At 40.5% G+C, this 23,390-nt stretch overlaps 2 protein-coding genes across 3 annotated transcripts in view; both read left to right on the plus strand.

Annotated features, from left to right (window-relative positions):
* Nucleotides 1–23,390, plus strand: part of hig (locomotion-related protein hikaru genki) — a gene marked incomplete in the record, with an annotated part of 286,062 nt that overhangs the window by 77,477 nt on the left and 185,195 nt on the right.
* On the plus strand, nucleotides 1,563–10,423 carry LOC140225719 (uncharacterized). Its single transcript, XM_072305529.1, has 3 exons — nucleotides 1,563–2,258; nucleotides 3,782–4,840; nucleotides 7,407–10,423. The coding sequence occupies exons 1-3, from the start codon at nucleotides 2,006–2,008 to the stop codon at nucleotides 7,742–7,744; spliced, it is 1,650 nt and encodes a 549-aa protein (XP_072161630.1). The 5' UTR covers nucleotides 1,563–2,005; the 3' UTR covers nucleotides 7,745–10,423.

Consider the following 23,390-nt stretch of genomic DNA (forward strand, 5'->3'; position numbering starts at 1 on the left):
CTCGACTTAACGCCCGAATTTCTAAAATTAAGCTTTGTTTTGAAAATAGACCACGGAAGTTAATGACCGCACCATTTCCTAAAGAGGCACTCGAGAATACAAGACCGGGTTTTCGATATTAGATATGTTTTATGCTCCGCGGCCCGTGACAAGATGTAATAAAAACAGTTTAAACAGCGGGTAACAAGGAAAATTGGACCGCGTTAAACAGAAAGGAACCAAGCCACATCAGCTATTGCCAAATTTAATCGGGCAAATAAATTTTTTTCATGAAAACGGTTGTGCGGATTTTCGTGCAAATTTCACTGAAAATTCTTCATAATTTGAAGCAAATTCCTTAAAAATTTCAAAGGAATCCGCACAAACGATCTCTCGTAAAAAATTAAATTGCCCAGTTAAATTTGGCAAAAGCAGATGTGGCTTGGTTCCTTTCTGTTAAACTCGGTCAAATTGTCATATAAATACCACCAAAACGTTTCGGCTGAAAACTCAGCCTTCCTCAGTAAAGGATAATAACGGTAACATTTTTTGAAAAATCTGAAAACCGTAACAATTTTTAAAAAAATTTAAAAATATGTTTTAAAGGACTTTTAAAATGTTTCATATATATTATCAAACTCAAGAAGGCTGAATTTGCAGCCGATATTTTTTTGTGGCATTTATATAAAAATTAGCTTTGTCACCAGCTGTTTAAATTGTTATAATTGTTTTTGATTTTGGGTTGAGTTCGATAAAATTAAAATCCTTGAGGCAAAGGTGGACCTGACTTCTCCAAGAATCGATACATGTCCATAGGTTTAAATGGAGAGGAGACAATGTGCCGGATCCGCCAATGCTTTGAGGTGTTCTGTATCGGCGTGATTTTCAGTTACAACACTCAGTAGTGCATCAGTGACACCATTTCCAATGGCGTGGCGTGTTTTGCGATACATCGATTGATTTGTCATTCAAGTTTATAGAAACATTTCGATAAACAAAATGTCCGCAAGGAACTTCTTAATAATCGATTCTTTACCATGGCTTCAAATAGGGAAATATCGATCATCGATCATTCACGTCTCGCCACTGCGTATTTCCTAACTGCCGTTTACGAAGTGGGAGAACGACTGTTGCGTTTTGCTTAAAGCTGTGAAACCTGAGAAACTCATTTGGATCAAACCATGATGTGGCCGCAAAATACTTTTTAAGCGAAAAGCTCAAAGTTGCGAAAATTCCTTTCGCAGATTGTGTGGTACGAGGGAAATAGACGACATTAGGGTTACCTCATCCATCCTTATACTTTATCCATTTACATATGCTACGAGGAGTTATATCATTTCGAAAGAAAAAAAATTGCAGCTTTTGAAGCGCACAGTTCACTTATGAAGCGTTTTCGGACATACGTGCATGGGGGGGGGGGGGGTTCATATTTTGAGCCGAAAAATGAATTCTGAAAATTAAGTGCGTCAACTTCCGGATACCCTGTATATGGACCGCGTTAAACGGAGAAGAACCAAGCCACATCAGCTACTCCCAAAAATAGGGCAATTTACTGGCAAACATGAAAACGGTTGTGCGGATTTTTGTGCAAATTTCGGTGAATTTTCTCCATTGTACGAAGCAAATTCTTCAAAATTTTCGAAAGAATCCGCACTAACGCTCTCGTAAAAACTTAAATTGCCTGGTTAAATTTGGCAATAGCTGATATGGCTTGGATCCTCTCTGTCGAACGCGGTTCAGACGAGTCAGGGATTACAGTCAACGGATACAACAGGAATTTCGTCTGTCTCAAATGCAAATCCGATCAGAAGGTTATCGAGAGGAAAAGTTGTCTCCGCGCAGAGTGAAATCATAAGCGTGGGCTCTGACACGAGCGATTGTGAATTGATTCAATAGACGTAAGCCGGAATTTAAAATCCACAAAAATCGCGTCCCGTAAAGACTGGGTAAACATGAAAAACAGGCAAGGCCTACATACTCACATGTTGGGCGAGAATCACTGGAGGTGGCCGCAATCAATCGCGCCATGTACCGTGTGTTGAGCCTCATTTTAATTATCGGTGCTGTACGACCCGTTGTCTCATTTGACCAGACGCCAGAGTCAAAGCCAGCCGTTGGCTCACCTGACTCACAGTCGAAGTCAAAGCAAGCCGTTGCCTCACCTGACTCACGGTCGGAGATAAAGCCAGAAGAAAGCGTGAAGCCAGAAGAAGGCGCACAGCCAGAAGAAGGCGCACAGCCAAGGGAACGCGCAAAGCCACAGGAAGAGATAGAGCTACGTAAGTGTTTTAAACTTTTACTTCCTTATATCGAGACTCATCCATTCACACAAGAAGAAAAATCTTAACAGCACTGAAAAAAATCTTTTTTCGGCAATTATTTTGACTTAAAGCGTGGTCTCTTGTAGACTTTTGGTTTTTCTGAGTTAAACACACGTCGTTTTGCTATCGTTAAGTTTAGGTTTAAAAAACGATAACAAAACAACGTTGTATCACCTGACTCAGAGTCAGTAGAGTCAGGAGGAGGCGTAAAGAAACGTAAGTGTTTTAAACTTTTACTTCCCTATATCGTGACTCATCCATTCACACGAAAAGACAAATCTTAACGGCACTGAAGAAATATTTCTTGAGATATTATTCTGACTTAAAACGTCGTCTCTCGTCGACAAAATTTAGTTTTTTTGGAGTTAAAAACACGTCGTTTCATCATCGTCAAGTTTCGGTTTAAAAACGATTACAAAAAGAAACATCTTTACGGCAATAAAAAAGATTTTATTTTGACTTAAAACTTTGTTTCTTGTCAAAAAATGTGTTTTTTTTTTTTTTTTTTTTTTTTTTTTTTAGTTAAAAACACGTATTTTTGCCATCGTTAAGTTTAGGTTTAAAAAATAATGATAAAAAGAAAAATCTTAACGGCAGTGAAAAATCTTCCTTCAGATATTATTTTGACCTGAAGCGTCGTCTCTTATCAATAAAATTTGGTTATTTAAAGTTAAAAACACGTCGTTTTGTAATCTTTAAGTTTACATTTAAAAAACGATACTATTAGAACGTTTCTTTCATCCCGCACAGAATTAACAAAAAAAACCAAATACTGTCGACAAGAAAGGACGCACATTGGATTGAGTCATTCGGAGAGGTCTGATAAAATGTGAAAACTTTAAACGCTTTTAACTCCGTTTAAAGAAAACTTTGAGGTTATAAAAGTGGTTCCATTGGTTTTATCCTAAAATTTACTCCCAGAAGCACCGCTTGAATATAAGATGTGACGGAATAAACATAAAAAATTGCAGTTTCAGTCAAAAATTTCATGTCCGACCTCTTAATGCACCTCTTTACAGCATCCGCCCCCAAATTTGTATGTTTTTTTTTTTTTTTTTGTCACAAACTCAATTTCAAAGGGTGTTTCTGAGGGAAAATTTTACAAAAAAACTTCAAAACTTTAAACTTTTCCATTTCATATTTTCGAAAATATAAGCTTACAAAGTTTCCAGATTTTGCCCGACCTATTGACTCGGTCCAGTGTGCCTCGCCGCACAGTGGATCGAGTCATTAGAGAGGTGGGACATGAAATTTTATACTAAAACCGCAAATTTTGATGTTTTTTCGTCACATTTTGTGTTTTAAGGGGTGGTTCGAGTAGAAAATTTCACGAAAAAAACCGATGGAACCCGTATTACAACCTCAAAATTTCGTATAAATAGAGTTACAAGCGTTTAAAGCTTGCACCTTTTGCCCGACCTCTCGTACTGACTCGATCCACCGCGCGCCGAGAATGAGTGGAACCCATCTTATAATTGCAGCGCCGGAGTGGTATGGAACGAAACAGCACACTGAGTGCAAAAACAAATTCGGCTACATCATGAAGCCTATGAGGGGAGTAGTCTACCTCACTCACCCTTACTGGTCCGAGAGCCAGGGGGGCTGGCGTTGCACGTTGAACACTAATGAATTGAGACCGGTCTTCAGGCAGTACGGACTTAACTTTGATGAATTCAAGGAACAACATCTACGGACGTACGACGGCAGATACGGGAGACAGTGGTTGGAGGAGCATAAAATCACAGTAGGCATGCCAAAGTTTAACATTGCAAAAATGGAGAAGGAAATACGAAAGGAGTCGGGGGCCTCCACGAGTGAGTCCAGTGGGTGGTTCAGCAGCAGACGCCACGGATCTTCGAGCTCCATGGCTACGACCCCCGCGGGCAATTCGATGAGAACCGGTTCCTCGAGGACGTGGTTCAAAAGCAAGAGAACGGGGGAGGGACCGGGAACCCCACTCCCGGAGGCACCGAGCAGGCAGTCCTCCATTGGCTCCGATACTAGTGACGGAAGCAAGACCTCCAAACCGTCTAAGAAGTGGTGGTCGTTCAAGAAACAGAAGGCGGATTCACCCGGGAGAGATTTATCCAAGGGAGGCGAGGGCAGCTTGGATGGGTCGAAGGGTTCGTCCAACCGGTCTGGGAGCCCGACCCCTGAGGCGTTGAGTAGACAGAACTCCATGGACTCGAACCCTGGATCTCCGAACCCGGAGGCGCTGAGTAGGCAAAATTCGGGTTCTTCCTTTGAGTGGGCGCAAGAGGGAGGTGCTCTGGGGAGGCAAAACTCCTTGGCCTCGGATTCATCCTCTGAGTGGGAGCAGGTGGGAGGTGCGCCGAGCAGGGAGGGTAGCTTCAGGGAAGATGGAGCTGCAAGGGGAGGCAACTTGACGGAGGGTGGACCGAGCACGGGGGGTAGCTTCAGGGGAGCTGGATCTGGTAGGGGAGGCAACTTGACGGACGGTGGATCCAGCGGGAGAGGCAATTTGGACAGAGCTGAATCTAGCATGGCAGCCAGTGAGAGGAAACCTGAAGCTACGGAAGGTTTGTACGAATATTCGTGTGCTTTAATCACAGGCGGATCCAGCAATTTGGCAACGCCGGATTTCCTCCATTTAAGGTGATTCGATGGACGCTATATTTTGTATCAGAACGGCATGCGATATATCGCATCAATTGGTTCCATTTTTTCAGCTATTCGTCATTTTTCTCCAATTTTGAGATCGCAATTCTGTTGTCAGGAGACCAAAGCACTCACTTACCAATTTTAATTCAGCTAGTGGTTTTTTTAGAGAGAAAACATCGCATTCGATATGATATCGAAACTACACTAGAATGCGATATTTTCTCTCTAAAAAAAAACCACGCCTTTATTACGTTGTGTTTCTTTGTTAAAATTGGTAAGTGAGTGCTTAAGTCTCCTGACAACAGAATTGCGATCTCAAAATTGGAGAAAAATGACGAGTAGCTGAAAAAGTGGAACCAATTGATACGATATATCGCATGCCGTTCTGACACAAAATATGGCGTCCATCGAATCATCTTAAACCTATGCTAAATAATTGATTTTTGTCGGAGCACCTGGCCCCTCCAAGAATCGATACATTTCCATAGGTTTGAAAGTAGGCAATCCGGTGTTGCTAAATTGCTGGGTTCGCCAATGGCTTTAATAAAAATGGCGAACTCCTCGGCTACCAAGTTGTGGAAAACAGGAGAAAAGCAAGGGAGAGCAACGGAAAACAAGGCTAAAATAAAATAATGAAAACAGTGGCGTGGTGTGCTTCGCGATGTATCGATTGATCTACCGTTTCAACCAATAGAAAAGGATCTATAAACAGGGTGTTCGCAGCGAACAGCTTAATGATCAATTCTTTACCGTGGCTTCAAATGGGGAATTATCGATAATCGATCATTCACGCCTCGCCATTGAGTCAAAAAAAAAAAAAAAAAAAAAAAAAAAAAAAAAAAAAAAAAAAAAAAAAACAGAAGCGTTTCAACATGAAACTGAGTTATTATCAGTCGGAAAAATAAATCGTTACCTTCCGGTCAAAGTATCACAAGCGCCATGAGCAGGCCATGAGACGTTTAAACATTTTCTTCGTCGTTTTATTTTTTTACAGAGAAATTGTCGGTTGTATCTCTTTGAAAATTTCACTGAATTTTATCGGCAGCACGACGAAAAGTTTGTGAAGTTTTCGGACAGCTTCGTTGAAAAATTTCTATGTAACAAGATTTAATGTCAGCGGAAGTATTTAAACGTCGCATAGTGATACTTTGGCCAGAAGTTGATGGAATTAAACATTAAAATATATCAATGAAAAAATCTGAGGCCTACATGTTGGTGGCCGAGATCCTTGAAAATTCCGCAACAGGGATCGGTCTTGGGCACTTACAGGGTGCTGTGCTGCCGTGCTTAGGAAGAACGCCGTATGAACATTCGAGAGTTGCCAAATTTCCTCCAATAAAATGTTCATTTTTGAGGAAAGATATGGATATTTTTCTTTGAAATTTTCAGGTACTTAAGGTAAAACTGCGAACAAAATTATCTGAAAAATCGGAGGGAGTATATTAATAAGTATACCAGAAAATTCGTGCTTTATCAAAGGAAATGGGCCTGTTTCAAACTTTTGCTAGAGCAAAACTAAGAGTTGTTTCTTAAAGATAATGCCTCAAAAATTACGATGAGCGCATCGGCAAAGTCTGAGATGCACTCATAACTTCGCAATCTGCGTAAGAAATTTGCTTTTTTTGAGCCTTCCGCTTCAAAAACGATACTACGGCACAGGTGAACATTTTATTAGAGGCCATCGTCGCCAATATTCATCATGGCCGACGCCGATCCGCCAAAACACGCGAAAACACATGTGATGGGACAAGATAACACCAGACCAGGGTAATACAATCGGCGTGTTTACGATCATATTTTCCTCGCCTGCCTTGATTGTCCTTGAACTCTCCTCGAATTACGCGCGGAACTGCGGAAGCGTCAGCCATGATGAATATTGCCGACGATGGAACGACTCCTCCAACAAAATGTTCACCTGTGCCGTAGTATCGTTTTTGAAGTGGGAAGCTCAAAAAACGCAAATTTCTCACGGCAGACTGTGAAGTTATGAGTGGATTTCAGACTTTGCCGATGCGCTCATCGTGATTTTTGAGGCATTGCCTGTAAGAGACAACTCTTAATTGTTTTGCTCTAGCAAAAGTTTGCAACAGGCCCATTTGGCAACGCCTGAAGGTTCATACGGCGCTTTTCCTCACCACGGCAGCGTACCGCCTGCGTGACGTTAACGTTAACGTTAATAACGTTTTATCCGACGTTACCGTGTCGCCGAACAACCACTTCGATCGATATAATGTGAGGGAAGACCCTCTATAGAGCAGTGGCGTTGCGTGCTTTGCGATACATCGATATTTCCCCATTTGAAGCTATGGTAAAAAATCGATTATTAAGGCGTTCATTGCGAACACCCTGTCTGTTGATCCTTTCCTATAGGTTTAAATGGTAGATAAATCGATACATCGCAAAGCACGCCACGCCACTGCTATAGAGACTCCCAGAATTTTTCTCCGTCCGTGTTCCAACCCCACGACGCGTTGATGATTCCAGGGCAAACCTTCGAGAAGGAGCAGAAAGAGTGCACGAATCACTGCAATACGGTCCAGGGCTACATCGTCATAAACCCCGGCTACTCCCGCATCGCCATCACCAAAGGCACCCTGTCCGACTACGGGAAGACATGCAAGTGCGGGTTGAATCTCGCCGATACCAAAGCATTGATAGAGGAACGTGGTTACAAACCCTCCGAGTTCTTCGACGCCTTTGCAAAGGATCCTGAGGGCGTGGCAGGCAGGCAATGGTTGAGAAGCAAAGGGTTCACGGTGGAACTCCGCAAGACCTTGGATGAAAGGTTCAAGGAGCAGGATGCTCTGAGCGCTGCGGGGTGATTATTGAAATTGATAGACAAAGCTATCGACAAAAGAGACATAGGGAGTAGGGAGCTATCCTATTGGTTGAAATGGGTGGCTCCTAAAGAGTAAGGGAGAAAATGATGGATTAACTATCGGGTCTCTCGTGGGTTGCCGTTAGTTTAGTCTATCTATTGCCTACCTCCTTTGTCCATTGCAACCACTTGCTTCCACCAATAGGATCCCTCCATATTTCTTTTGTCTTATTTGTCTATCACTTTGTCTATAAATTTCAGTAATCGGCCCGCTGGTGAAATAACGCCCGCGTAGTGCACAACGGTGCTGTTGCAACTTGGGTTGCACCGGACAGCATATATACTTAAAGGAAAATTAAGGGGCTTGGAAGACAAGAAGCATAAGTACAGTTTTAGAAATTCGAGACTAGAGATTAGAGCACAGCCGCCTCAGCTGCGAGCCATAACTTGTTCTGCTTGTATTTCAACATGTAAGATACCAGAAAACGACTGGACCTCACCAAAAGCATTTCCACGGAAAAAATTAAATTGCTGATTTAATAATTCAATTGCTAAAAAAAGTGACTGCAATATTTCAACGTAGATTCCACAACACAAAAATGCTACTTTAACTATTATTGTAAGCTAATTTAACTATGGGGGTGGTTAAAGTGGCATTGTTTGTTGTAAAATCTACATTGAAACATTACAGTCACTTTTTTAAGCAATTAATTGAATTGTTAAATCAGTAATTTAATTTTTTCCGTGTTGGATAAAAACAGGAAGGAAAGGCGAAGGGGAAACAGAAATCTGGACCATTTTGCGTTATTCCGTGTTGAAAAAGGAAGGATGGAAGTAAAAATAAAATCCTGTGCCCAGAAGCGTGTCTTTGACCAAAATTGAGTTGTGCGTGTTTTTTGGTTTTTGAAGGTGAGGTCTATCAGAATACTAGGCGATTTTATTGTGTAGAAGTCATTTGACGCGGAGAAAACAGCGAATGGGATAAGTGCATTTTTCGTTCAAAGGGGACGCGTGATAAGTGTGACCTACCGTCACTTTGGGCCTAACTGCTAGCCACGATCCGGTTCAATTGAGCTGATAATAATTTCAGAGAACCTTCATATTCGGAGGATTCTATAGGTCCGAGTAAAATACAAAACTTTAAACTAGTTTTTTCCGAATTAATAAAATCTGCACCTATGTGCCTTATTGTCTTCCTAGCCCCTCAATTGTGGTCATACCCCAGTATAAGTAAGGTTAATAACCCAGGTGTTGTAGCACTACCGTATCAATTTGGAAATGTCCATGTTATCCAACAAATTGGGGTAGTACCACAATTTTAGGGAATACCCGTATCATTTTCGTTCCGTTTAGCGATACAATTTTGGGATCATTTTGACGTGTCATCTGGTGACTCGCCAGGAGAACATGACACGTAATTGTCTATTCTCCAGGAGGAGTCTTACGTCTCGATCGGGTTTATTATAAAGGAACCAACCTACATTTTCAGAGAAATTGAGTTAAGAATGTTTTTTATTTCCACCAGCCGTATATTTTCTCCTGCCAATAACTGAAAGTCGAAAAACAGAAATTAGTGTGTTAAAAGTGGGGTTAAAGTTTATTTTCAAGTTATTTTTAAGTTTATGAACGGAGTTTCCAAAGTCAAACGGAGTCAAAGTTTCCAAATTTTGTTCGACTTCTCCATCTCCAATTGATTCGTTCCATTGTGTACCGAATGATGGACTCGGCATCAAAGGACGCCTGTCATTCAACATGTCGGAGCGCCTTCAATTTCACGTGATACTGTGCAACACCTCTGTTGTGAAATAGTAGGCGCCAGTGCGCCAGCGCCGCTCCGCTGTGTTAGGCTCTAATATTTAAACTCGCGGAGCCGGCTGTTTTCAACTCATGATTTTGAAATGTTTGCACACTCTGCATGGATTATTTTCATTTAAAGTGATGAAAAAATATGAATGGAGGGAAAAAATGTGTATTTTGTAAATGATAATGTGATTCCTTGTCAACTTTAACGATTTCCAAAGCACTCTAATTTTCTCCTTTATATTTTGTGATTTTACTCTGCTGACTTTGCTGAAGGCAACATTTTTAATGATATATTCACTTTGCACATACCCAGATTTTCTTCACTGTTATTTTTCGGTTCTTCATGCAAGACGTCGGAACATGCTAACTGCGAACTTGCCACCACTGCGGACTGATTATTGAAATTGATAGACAAAGCTATAGACAAAGAAGACATAGGGAGTCCGGAGCGATCCTATTGGTTGACATGGGTGGTTCCTACAGACAAAGAGAGAAAATGATAGACTAACAGTCGGGTCTCTCGCGAGTTGCCGTTAGTTAGTCTATTACCTACCTCCTTTGTCCATTGCAACCACCCGCTTCCACCAATAGGATCTCTTCATATCTCTTTTGTCTCCTTTGTCTATAGCCTTGTCTATCAATTTCAATAATCGGCCCGCTGTTTACTCTTTCATTACCAGTGGCGAGGCGTGAATGGATTATCGATATTTTCCCATTTGAAGTTAGGCTGAAGAATGGATTATTAAGGTGTTCCTTGCGAACACCCTGTTAATCGATCCTTTCTCATAGGCTTAAATGGCAGCAAAGACCGATCGATATATCGCAAAGCACGCCACGCCATTGTTTATGAAGGCATGAAACTAAGATAGGTGTTCCTGCGTCCCTGTCATGGCAACTATGTACGATTTTTGTCAAATCGGTTTTGTTAAAACATTAAAAATTAAACGAAACAAAAAAATCTCCGCTGACTTCATTAAAGGAAATTATCGGCGATTTACTGAAGAAAGTGTGGTTACAAGCGGTGTTCCATCATCGTCGTTTTCCTCACGAAAGAAAGTAACTATATTCCAATGTTGCCAGATTGTGCCTCACAAAATGCATTTACACTGAAATAATTTTGGACATTTCTAACTGAGTATTTCGTTGATTTTTCTGCTGATCTCATGCAAAAATCATAGAAGATTGAACAAAAATTGCAAAAGTACATTCTTGTAAACGATTTAATTGTTAAATTTATTTTGCAACCTTGGAATGGAGTTACGTTCTTTCGTCTGGGAAACGGCATCCTGTCCAAGAAATCTGCACCGATACTTTGTCGGTTACGCTGGTCACAGAATCGTGTTTTGATGCTTGATTCTTGTAGATCAGCTATAAATAATAAGATCTGTCCAAGCAGCAACTTTCTACGTCCAATATTAACCGAGATATCGCCCTTTGAAATGTTGGGTTTTTGACGTCATTCACCGCGGTAGTGCCATCCTTGGTTTCTTCGTAAGTCGGTGTGACGCTTTGCACTGCATTACTAAACTCAAAACTCGGATGAAAGCAAGGCGGAGGAAACCAAGAGCGTCACTATACCGCGGCGGATGACGTCATAAACCGAATCTTTCAAAGCGTGCTATCTCGGTTAATATTGAACATGAACGTAGAGTAGAGAGTTACTGTTCGAACATACCTCATTATTTCTAGCTAATCTACAAGCGTCAAGCTTCGAAACACGATTTTGTATCAAACGCAACTGACCCTTAGATTAATGCATGGAACATTGTCACGTACTACTGTCTTCCCTGAAACTAAGTGATTTTTTGCGCACTTACGGCTTTCTCATAAATCTCATTCTGATAAAATTAGGATGAATTTCGCTATTTTAGCAATTTTATTGATTTCATCTAAAAGAGATTATACGAATTTTGAAGGAAACTTGATTTAAAAATTTGACACTTAATCTGCCGTGCCAAGGAAGAACGTCGTATGAACATTCGAGAGTTGCCAAATTTTCTTCGATAAAATGTTTATTTTTGAGGAAAGTTATGAATGGTTTCCCCTGAAATTTTCAGCAACTTTAGGTGAAATTGCGAACAAAATCATCTGAAAAATTGGAAGGAAAACATTCATAAGTTTACCAGGGAATTCCTGTTTTATCAAAGCGAACTCGGCAACGCCTAATGGTTCGTGCAGCGTTTATTTATTTATTACGTATGTTCATTTTTGCACTGGTAAAAATTGACAGTAGAATCTGCGTTCCAAAATACCATAGACCTACGGCCGGCTGTAAGATTTCCAATAGCTTCTATAGCCGGCTACACAATTTCTTATAGCCTTTTATAGCCGATTGCGTTTAAGCAACTCACAGCCAGGCGATAAAGTGTATGCTAAACGTCACTAATTACGGATGCTAGGACCTAGTGAGTTTTTGGACCACTGCTCTCTTTTTGGGCCGTAGTAACTTGATTTAGTTTGCGAGGAAAGCTCCGCACTTTTGATGGATGCCTGCCATTCCTAATTGTATATTAGAGCGCCTTCAGTTTCGTATGATACTGTGCAATACCTCTGGTGTGAAATAGTTGCTTCAAGCGTCGTGGTACTCTGCAGCGGCGGGCAGCCAGCGCGAAACGCGCAATGGCGCGGCGCCTACAAACCTAACAGGGATACTTCACGCGTTGCGCAATGCGTGAAGTATCCCTGTTAGGTTTGTAGGCGCCAGTGCGTCGCCGCTCCGCTTTTGGTTCGGCTCTAATATTTAATCTGGCGGAGTCAGCGTTATTCAACTCATGATTTTGAAATGTTTGCACACTCTGTATGGATTATTCTCATTTTAATTGATGAAAAAAAATATGTATTAAAGGAAAATATAACGTTTGTTTTGTAAATATTAAAGTGGTTCCGTATCAAACTTAATGATTTCCAAAGCATACGAATTTCTACAAAATTTCTTATAGCCTTTTATAATCGACGGCGAAAAAGAAACAGCCAGGCGATAAAGTGTAAAGCCCGGCGATAGGAACTATAGCCCGGCTGCATATTTTTTTTTTATCGCTTCGTATAGCCCGGCCGTATGATTTTCTCCGCACTCTACAGCCAGCTATATGATTTTCTGTAGCCTTCTTTAGCCGGCTATAAGAATTCCTACGGTATTTTGAAACGCAGCTCTTATCGCCAATTTTTACCAGGGTGAAGAAAGTTATGAATGATTTCTCTTGAAATTTTCAGGAACTTTAGGTGAAATTGCGAACAGAATCATTTGAAAAATTGGAAGAAAAATATTCATAAGTTTACCAGGGGATTCCTGTTTTATCAAAGGGAACTCGGCAACGCCTAATGGTTCATATGACGTTCTTTCTTAGCACGACAGTGCTAAAGCTGCTCTCTTCGCTACCATGGCAGAATAGAGCATGTGCGAAGCAACAGAGACGTTCTTCATTACGAACAAAAATCCAGATGCCACCGTACTTCACAACAACTTTGCCGCGGGGTTCGCAAACTTTCGCAAGATAAGGGCGACGCGGGAAACGGAACTTTCCGAGTGCGCGGAATTTATTCGTGGACCCGCGGTCCACGGTTGAGTTCGCGACCTGTTACAGAAGGGGATCTCGGCACGGCAGGTCAAAAAAAAGGTTGAAAACTTGAATGTATCCGAGGGGCGAGGGACTTGGAGCAGGGACTCGCGACCCTTCTGCCGTGCTACGTAAAAATGGCGTATGAGCATTCGAATGTTGCCGAACTTCCTCTCAGAAAATATTCATTTTTGAAGAAAGTTATGATTAGAGTACCTATTGAGTACCTATATAGGGAGAGTATGGACAACTCGAATGGAGATGTTGCATGTATGAGGAATTTTGCGATTTGACTGTTGATTCTTGTGTAAAAGTTCGTGAGAAACACGATTGTACCACTGGTTTTCTCTGAAATCAACTCCCAAGCTCAAAAAAAGCTCTCAAGTTGGAGCCAAAATGGAGGGGATATCCCACGCTATCCTGAGAGTCCACCTCTACATCAAGACAAACTCTTCATGCAAAGATAGGGAGCAAATACATTAGCAGCGATGCCGTGTTTTCAGTTTTAGAGTCCCCAAATAAAGTGGCAGCCCTGTCAATGTATTTGCTCCCTATATCTTTGCATGGAGAGTTCGTCTTGATGTAGAGGTGGACTCTCAGGATAGCGTGGGATATCCCCTCCAGTTTGGCCTCAACTTGAGAGCTTTTGTTGAGCTTTTGAGTAGATTTCAGAGAAAACCAGTGGCATCATTGTGTTTTTTGTGAACTTTTACATAAGAGTCAATAGTCAAATGGCAAATTTCTCAAACATGCAACATCTCCATTTTGTAGCTCTTGGGCCCAAAAAGGTAGGTAACCTTTGAAAACGAAAAATGTCACTGTCGATCTTTAGACTCTAATATCAAACGAAAACGGACAAGAAAATTCATAAGTAAGTATTCTTCTGCAAAAGTAAGTTTTTTGTATCCAATACCGATTCTGCTACCGAGTAGGTTTATTCAAAAACCAATTCGAATACGTGCTTTACCAACGACAGTTCTCAACAATTGTGATTATAAATCACTCTGGATGATTCGAATTCATAGATTGCCTACCCTTTTAGGGTCTAAGAGCTCCATCACCTTACCTCAGATTATTCGACATGTGCATACTCTCCCTATATAGGTACTCTAATTATGATTATTTTTCCTTTGAATTTTCAGACTTAGTAGATCAAATTGATTGCATTTTGTAAAAAGGAACCAAGAGCATTCCGATGTCGCTAAGCTTGTGCAACTTTGTTTACCTTGCAAATTTAAACGGATCATCTAAAGAAGATTTATCTTTACTCCCGATAAACTATAAATTCAGGACGAAAATTACCTTTGTGAATTCAATATTTTGTATGCTGTCATTAATTGGACTGCATTTTGCAATTTGGAGCTATAAATTCTGGCTAATCTGAAAAAGCACTTATGTGCATAGGGAAACTAATGGCACATACGTTGTTTTTAAACCGGGCCAGAATTTATAGTTCCAAATCGCAAAATGCAGTTCAATTGTGTTGCAAAGAATGTAAGTTACACAATCCCACATTGGATTTCTCTTGGTTCCTTTTTGCAAAATGCAAAGCAAATTACGAACGAAAGCTTCTGGCAAATTGGGGGGGGGGGGGGTTCACAAATTTTCATAAAAATCTGTGATTTTTCGAAGGAAATTTGGCAACGTTTTGTGGCTCATACGACGTTTTCCCTCAGCACGGAAGCCTTCTGTTGCCCGCCGGCGCCGGCGGAAGAACTTCTAAAACAACCAATCGTCGCTATAAGTGGCGTGGCGTGCTTTGCGATATATCGATTGATCTACCATTTAAACCTAGTGAAAAGGATCGATTATCAGGGTGCTCGCAACGAACACCTTAATAATCGATCTTCTACCATAGATTCAAATGGAGGAATATCGATCATCCACTCCTCGCCACTGGTTGCTGTGATAGGTTTTCGCTGGTCCCCCCTTTTTGTGCAAGTCTTTGCTCGGTCGTCAGATGGTGGGGTGTCAGCATTTTTATGAAAATGCCGGTTTTTCTTTCGGAGGAACTTAATAAGTTTGATATGAATTTTTTTTGTCGGTCGAACGATATCGATAAATCAATATTATTTCAATGGGCTTGTTGTAAACTTTAGCTTGAGAAAAAAGGCGAGTTTTTTCTTACAGGAAACCGGAGGGTCAGCCCCCTGGCCGCTACGCGGCCCAACCCCTAGTAGTCGCTTCTCGCCCTTAAATGTCCGCTTTGCGGGCCCTAGTGACCCGATCTAAATATAGAGCAGGATTATCCAAGAAATATATTAAATCCATAAATGAAGAGAAGATATTTAATAGTTATTAGCAATAGAGAAGGAGAGGTAGAATAATATATATATTAATTATTAGCAATAGAGAAGGAGAGGTAGAATAATATATACATAAAGTAATATAGTTAGCAATATTTAAGTGCTGTACATAAAACAGCAAAAAACCAAAAAGCCGCAAAAAACCAGCTTCTATTGAACAAACAGTTTTTAACCTCGCAAAACGAGGAGCAACGGACCATAAAACCTCAGACATCCCTACGAAGCTTTATACTTAATTTTGCGAACTAGGTAAAGGTATGAAACGCGAAAAAAAATCTATGCCTATTCGACAGTTATCACAGAAATAGGCAATAAATTATGAAATTAGTCACTGTAGGTATTATTTTTTGTTCTTTTTTAAAGAAAAATTGTAGTTCAGCTAAAAAATCACGGGCAAACATGGAAACAGTTATATTCTCGATTTTTCCACGTGGGTGTTGGATCAGACCTTGCATGTGTTAGCACAGCCGGGAAAAGGAAAAAACCATAATCGGGTGGATGGTTTTTACAAGTCAAAAGTTATATTGAGTCAAACTCATTCTCGCAAAATGAAATTTACGAGTTACCCCCCCCCCCCCCCTCCTTGGTAGACACCTGAATCAACATTATCGATTGTGTGAGGGGGAGGAGGAGGCTGATAAATACGTGATGTCAGTGGGAATTCGAATCTGCTGTAGTAGATGGCATCCCGTTTCCTTCTTTCGATTCAAATTTTTACGAGGGAAGGATATACTACGGATTATATTTTCCAATAAGGAACCACCTTTTCCGGCTTATTTTAGAGACATCATACATGTTATTTGTTTCCCTTCATGTTTCCATACTTGTTTCCTGTGTTATATGTATTTATATGGAGAGCAAGAGATGGTAGTTCCTTAAGACTGCAAAATGTAATCCAAATGAAGCATGCTTAACAACATTTGAATCTTTCTTATGAGCCCTTTCAATGAGTGTGGGGAAAAATCTCTCTTGAATTTTATACTATTGCGATTCCCCTACCATATCCCAATTAAATAGTGGCTCAAGGTTGCAGGCTTTTTATAAATGACTAAAAAACGTTCATCAAAGGGATAAACCAAAAAAAAAGAAGAAAAATCAATCTTCATGTAAAACGACGGTACGAAACTCATCGATGACGGATCATACATTTACACGATTCATAGTCTCGATACACGATTAAAGTCCTGTCGGGAGACATCAGTCTTTAAATCATCGCTTTGCTTAATTTTAAAATGAAAACTTGGCAGAAATGTTTCGAGCGGCAGGAAATAATGAATGGTGGCACTCCATTCTGATCAAAATTTGACGGCCCGTCCAATTTTGATCAAAGAGAACTGTTGCATGGTGACCATCAGTCATCAACTGGTCAATTTGATCAGAATTGGTTCGGACTTTGATCGTGTATCCAGACCTATACGGAATCATAGTGCTCAGGCGTCCGTTTCGCACAGTGATAACCTACATTGGCGGATCTCGCAATTTGGCAACACCGGATTTCCTTCATATAAACCTATGAAAATGTATCGATTCCTGGAGGGGCCAGGTGCTCCGACGAGAATCGATTATTTAGCCTAGGTTTAAATGGAGTATAAGCGGTGTTGCAAATTGCTGGATTCGCCTCTGATAACCTATCACAAACTCTAAACAGAAGGTTCTTTTTTCGGCTGAGCGCTTATAGAACTCTAAAGAGACGCCAGAATAAAATGAAACATTTGACAACATCAAACATTTGTAAGCGTAACGCAGGGGGATTTTAGCGGGCTCGCGATTTGTGACAAGTAATTTCCAAGAGATCCGGACTTTTATTTTCGGTGCTGAGATAACATGGCCGTCGCGAAACTTTTTCGAGTTGAGAGGGTCGGACTCTCGGCTTCTGGAAGAGGAATAATTACACGAAAGCAGTTCGTCGAGAGTTTTAAATTCGTCCTACGTTAATTATCTCCGATGTTTGTGCCTCCAAGGAATTTGCTTTAATTTCAGTCGCGACTTTAATCACAGCCGATAACCTCGCAGTCCTTATTTACTGCTGAAAGAAAAGAAAACGTGAAAATCTGACACAGTATTTTCGACGTTTCGAAAGCTCTTCGTCCTACTTCGGATTTTGAATTATTCTTTCCGATAAATTCCTCCGGATCATAATGAAAAATGCCTTCCCTGCCGTGCTGAGTAAAAACGCCGTATACAAATTTGAATGTTGCCAAATTTATTCTTTGAAATTCTTTATTTTGAAAGAAAGTTGCGAATAGTTTCCCTTGAAATTTCAGACTTTTTAGATGAAATCACGAACAAAATCCTCGGAAAAATCGAAGGAGAAATATTCACAGATCTCCTTGTAAATTCTTGATGTAGAAGGAAAATTGGCAACCTCTGATTACTCATACGGCATTTTTACTTAGTTTAAGACTCATGGCCGGATTTTTGTGATTGCCACCTGGCGAGTTGTTCCAACGGGCAGGAGGGTGGAGGGTCATACCATTCGTAGATTAAGTACCTTGCACATTTTTTAAGGCAGATTTTCAGACTTCTTTCTCACCTTTTTTTGTCGCGCGACATAATTTTACGTTTTGAGACGAACCTCCCAAAAATCCGTTTGAAAATGTATTGCATATGTATTTCTTGTTTTTTGCCTGCGCCGTACTTTTTTCAGAGCCAAAAAATGCCGAGGAATGCATGCAATGCATGCAGGACGTGAAATTGTTAGCTAAAATTTGAAATTTGCATGTTTATTTTGTTACAAATTCAATTTCAAAGGGTGTTTCTGAGAGAAAATTCTACGAAAAAACCAATGGAACCACTCTTGAACCTTTTTTTATTTCATATTCACGAAAATATAAGCTTTCAAAGTTTCCAGATTTCGTCCGACTTCTCCTAATGAATCGGTCCAGTGTTCCACGCCGACACGTTGCCGACCGGTTGGACGTGAAATTTTTATGTTTTTTTTTTGTCACAAATTCAATTTCAAAGGGTGTTTTTGAGGGAAAATTTTACGAAAACCCAATGGAACCACTCTTAAACTCTTCCATTTTATAAGTTCGAAAATGTAAGCTTTTAAAGTTTCCAGATTTTGTCCGACTTCTATTGACTCGGTCCAGATGGCCTTGGAGTCAATTAAAGAGGTGGTACATGAAATGTTTGACTAAAACTGCAAATTTTGATTTTTATTTCGTCACATTTTGAATTTAAAGGGGTGTTTGAAGAAGAAAATTTCACGATAAACCGATGGAGCCACTTTTAGAACCTCAAAATTTCGTATAAACGGAGTTACACGCGTTTAAAGTTTGCACCTTTTGCCGTCCTGACTCGATCCACTGTGCACCGAGAATGAGTGGAACCCATCTTATAATTTCAGCGCCGGAATGGTATGGAACGAAACAGCACACTGAGTGCAAAAACCAATTTCCTGATTTGATTTTGATGGTTTTTTTTTTGTTTTGTTTTGTTTATTATCGCTTGAGTGTATAAAACAGATACATTTTTTTCACTTACAATGGAAGGGACGATTGAATTTAAAGACAAAACTATCGGGACTATAAAAAAAACAAATATTAGCAAAGGTTGAGATGAAAAACAAGTACAGAAGGTTGATTTTGATGTTTATTTCGTCACATTTTGAATTTTAAGGGACGTTTCCAGACGAAAATTTCAGGAAAAAACCGATGGAACCACTTTTAACCTCAAAATTTCGTATTAACGGAGTTACAAGCGTTTTAAAGTTTGCAGATTTTGTCCGACGTCTCCTATTGACTCGGTCCGGTGAGTGACGACCACTTCAGCGGACCCACGAATTGACAAACTGCAGCCTCTGCGTGATGGATGGCTTAACCGAATGGGTAGGGATAGATTACGTGACAAGTCGCTCCTCTGTCGTAAGGGCGTATCTCAATATCCATTTGAGCCCTATTCGCCGTATAACACTATGCTTTCCGGGGCTCATGTAGAAACCGAGATACGCCTTTACGTGAGAGGAGCGACGGGTGGGGGGGGGGGGACGAACGGGTATCAACTGAAATGAGCTCTTGACAGACTAGTCAGTAAACATGAATGATGGATAGAAAGCCCACTTAATTGTCATGTTTAACGGAATCCTTCATTGACATTAACTCGTGATTTCGTCCGTAATCCTACTCATATTAGCTGCATGACGTTAATGTATCTCATACAATCAAAGCCTTTTAACACCTTAAGCTTCACGGGCTTGGATTAAGGCGCATACGTGCAGTTTTTGCTATTGCGAGAAATACAAGTTTGAAGTTTCGATCATTCGAAAAAAAAACTCATTGGATCTAGAGTCCAGACTCTTGAAAACATTGACAAGAAAAAATACTCTTGATTCAATCAGATTTTTGATTGAATCAAAAGGAAATCTGCTAAAATTAAGAGTCTTGGTTCTTGATTTAAGCAAAAATCCGATTGAATCAAGAGTATTTTTTGTTTCTAAGAGTCTGGACTCTAGATCCAATGTGTTTTTTTCCCAGTGTATTACATGGACCCGCATGGTGAAAAAAAAAGTTCAAACTGACTTTTGATGCTTAAAAATTGGAATTTGGGAGCGAATTTTCCGCAGAATATGCATTAAGACTAGTTCAACTAGAAATCATTAATACCTCAATTTCTTCGAAAACTGTACTAAGGTGCCTTATCCTCTAAGCCACTCATTTCTAAAGGTTGTGTTGTGCGTTGGGTAGTTACTCCTCCGATTCTTCTCCGACGAAATTCTTGCCCAAGTAGCAGTTTTCAACGGAAAAATTGCGGTAATTTCAAATCGGGCTCTGGATCCAAGACTTTTTTACCTGTGTTCCTCCGGAATAGGCAGTTATACAGAGTTTAATATTGCGATTTTCCAAAAAAAAAAAAAAAAAAAAAAAAAAAAAAAAAAAAAAAAATTCTACATTGGATCTACAGATCTACAGTCCAGACTCTTAAATACATCTCATCAACAAGAAAAAGTACTCTTGATTCAATCAGAATCTAGCTTAAATCAAGAACCACGCCTCTTAATTTCAGCGGATTTCGTTCTGATTCAAGCAAAAATCCGATTGAATCGAGGGTATTTTTTCTTGTCAATGCTTTGAAGATTCTGGACTCAAGATCCGATGTGTTTTTTTTTCCAGTGAGGAATATTCTTTCTTCCCACTGAAAACACTGAGTAGGTCCTATCTAGGCTGAAAATCTTTGCGCGCCTACCCATTAACATGCAGTTCTGCTTTGTTGTAGTTCCGTATTGAAACCCCACCCGCTATATTTCCCACACGACGCGGGGACTTGGAGCGAGTCCCCCGTCACAGTCGACCGCATCATTATCAGATACATCTTTATTCAGCGGAAGGGAAAAGAAATCAAGTCAAGGAGCCGTATCATGATAAAATCGTTGTGATGAGAGGTACAAAGCCGAGTGGTAGGGGGGGGGGGGTCGGTCGGGAGATAAGAGGCCATAGATGAGAGATGGAACATAAAGGGGGCCGCGATGATAATAAAGGAATAAATAAACCGGGGACGCTGGGGGCACGGAGCGCGTAAGCAGGGGTGCGGGGACAACCAACCCCGAGTCCGGGTTCAATCGGAGGGGGTCCATTTATTGCGTGCGGACACACGTTGAGTTGGCGGCAATGTTGCCGCACTGGGAAAAAAAACACATCGGAGTAGAGTCCAGACACTTGAAAACATTGACAAGAAAAAGGACTCTTGATTCAAGCAGATTTAAGCTTAAATCAAAAGGAAATCCGCTCAAATTAAGAGGCTGGGTTCTTGATTTAAGCTTAAATCTGATTGAATCAAGAGTATTTTTTCTTGTCGATGTTTTTAAGAGTCTGGACTCTAGATCCCATGTGGTTTTTTTTCCAGTGCGGTCGTCTGAATCCGACGCGAAGTTTGTCCACGGGAAGAAACAATATGAGCGTCCAGCCGATTTTATCTTCAAAAATAAGTAGTCTTTTAAGGTGATTCGAAGGGACACCATTTTTTGTGTCAGAACGGCATGCGATATATCGCATCTATTAGTTCCGTTTTTTCAGCTACTCGTCATTTTTCTCCAATTTTGAGATCGCAATTCTGTTGTCAGGAGACTAAAGCACTCACTTACCAATATTTTAACAAAGAAATTCAACGTAATAATGGCGTGTTTTTTTTAGAGAGAAAACAACGCATTCGATACTGATATCGAAACTGCACTCGAATGCGATATTTTCTCTCTAAAAAACCCACGCCTTTATTACGTTGAATTTGTTTGTTAAAATTGGTAATGAGTGCTTTAGTCTCCTGACAACAGAATTGCGATCTCAAAATTGGAGAAAAATGACGGGTAGCTGAAAAAATGGAACCAATTGATGCGATATTCGCATGCCGTTCTGACACAAAATATGGCGTCCTTCGAATCACCTTGATTCAAAAGGACACCATTTTTTGTGCCAGAACGACGTGCGATATATCGCATCGATTCGTTCCATAATTTCAGCTACTTGTCGTTTTTTTTCGAATTTGAGATCGCACTTCTGTTGTCATAAGACTGAAGAATTCATGTACCAAATTTGACAAAGAGATTCAACGTAGTAAAGGCGTGGTATTTTCAGAGGAAAAATATCGCATTCGCGAGTGCAGTTTTGTATGACAATTTAGACTGAAATTATGGAACTTAATCGATTCGGTATATGCACTTCGCGCTGACACAAAAAATTGGCAACCGTCGACAATCACGTCTTCAAAACGTCTAACAACCAAATTTCGTCAGAAAATCGTCATACCCCCCAAAGCTGCCTTCAAGAGTTAGTCACAAAATCCCGGATTTTTGTACCATTTCCGTACTTCCGTAGCGACCTTCCAAAATCCGTACTTTTTCCGTACAGCAACACCCTGTAATGGCTCAGACAGCCGTCTCAAAAATGAGGCAAAGATGATAATGTGTGGTTCCTCAGTAGTGCAAACTGCAGTCCAAATATAATTCAATTTTGTCCGTGATATCCGCTCCAAAACAAATGATTTGTTATTCAGTCGAGAGTTCATTTACCTCCGGGCAGACTCAAAATCGATGTTTTCGTTCGAAAGAGGATTTGGATGATAACTCCGACACGTAACGTTTCAGAAATTCTCCGCCTCATTAACTTGCCGCAAACCTGCCCGCAACAAAAGCGGTCCAATTACGCTCACTCGGTGGCGCTCGCAAACATGCCGCCGCATTACTGCCGTGCTAAGGAAGAACGCCGTATAAGCCTTTAGACGCTGCCAAACAAGAGATCCGGACTTTTATTTTCGGTGCTGAGATAACATGGCCGTCGCGAACTTTTTCGAGTTGAGAGGGTCGGACTCTCGGCTTCTGGAAGAGGAATAATTACACGAAAGCAGTTCGTCGAGAGTTTTAAATTCGTCCTACGTTAATTATCTCCGATGTTTGTGCCTCCATGGAATTTGCTTTAATTTCAGTCGCGACTTTAATCACAGCCGATAAACCTCGCAGTCCTTATTTACTGCTGAAAGAAAAGAAAACGTGAAAATCTGACACAGTATTTTCGACGTTTCGAAAGCTCTTCGTCCTACTTCGGATTTTGAATTATTCTTTCCGATAAATTCTTTCTCCGGATCATAATGAAAAATGCCTTCCCTGCCGTGCTGAGTAAAAACGCCGTATACAAATTTGAATGTTGCCAAATTTATTCTTTGAAATTCTTTATTTTGAAAGAAAGTTGCGAATAGTTTCCCTTGAAATTTCAGACTTTTAGATGAAATCACGAACAAAATCCTCGGAAAAATCGAAGGAGAAATATTCACAGATCTCCTTGTAAATTCTTGATGTAGAAGGAAAATTGGCAACCTCTGATTACTCATACGGCATTTTTACTTAGTTTAAGACTCATGGCCGGATTTTTGTGATTGCCACCTGGCGAGTTGTTCCAACGGGCAGGAGGGTGGAGGGTCATACCATTCGTAGATTAAGTACCTTGCACATTTTTTAAGGCAGATTTTCAGACTTCTTTCTCACCTTTTTTTGTCGCGCGAC

The sequence above is a fragment of the Bemisia tabaci genome, chromosome 10 (assembly GCF_918797505.1).
Source record: "Bemisia tabaci chromosome 10, PGI_BMITA_v3".
NCBI classification, from domain to species: Eukaryota; Metazoa; Arthropoda; class Insecta; order Hemiptera; family Aleyrodidae; genus Bemisia; species Bemisia tabaci.

What these genes read in the sequence shown, in the direction of transcription:
- LOC140225719 (XM_072305529.1), top strand. Translation starts at nt 2,006, where the DNA reads ATGTACCGTGTGTTGAGCCTCATTTTAATTATCGGTGCTGTACGACCC. An exon ending in ACAGGAAGAGATAGAGCTAC is followed by an intron (nt 2,259 to 3,781) that starts GTAAGTGTTTTA and finishes TTATAATTGCAG; the next exon opens with CGCCGGAGTGGTATGGAACG. An exon ending in GAAACCTGAAGCTACGGAAG is followed by an intron (nt 4,841 to 7,406) that starts GTTTGTACGAAT and finishes TGATGATTCCAG; the next exon opens with GGCAAACCTTCGAGAAGGAG.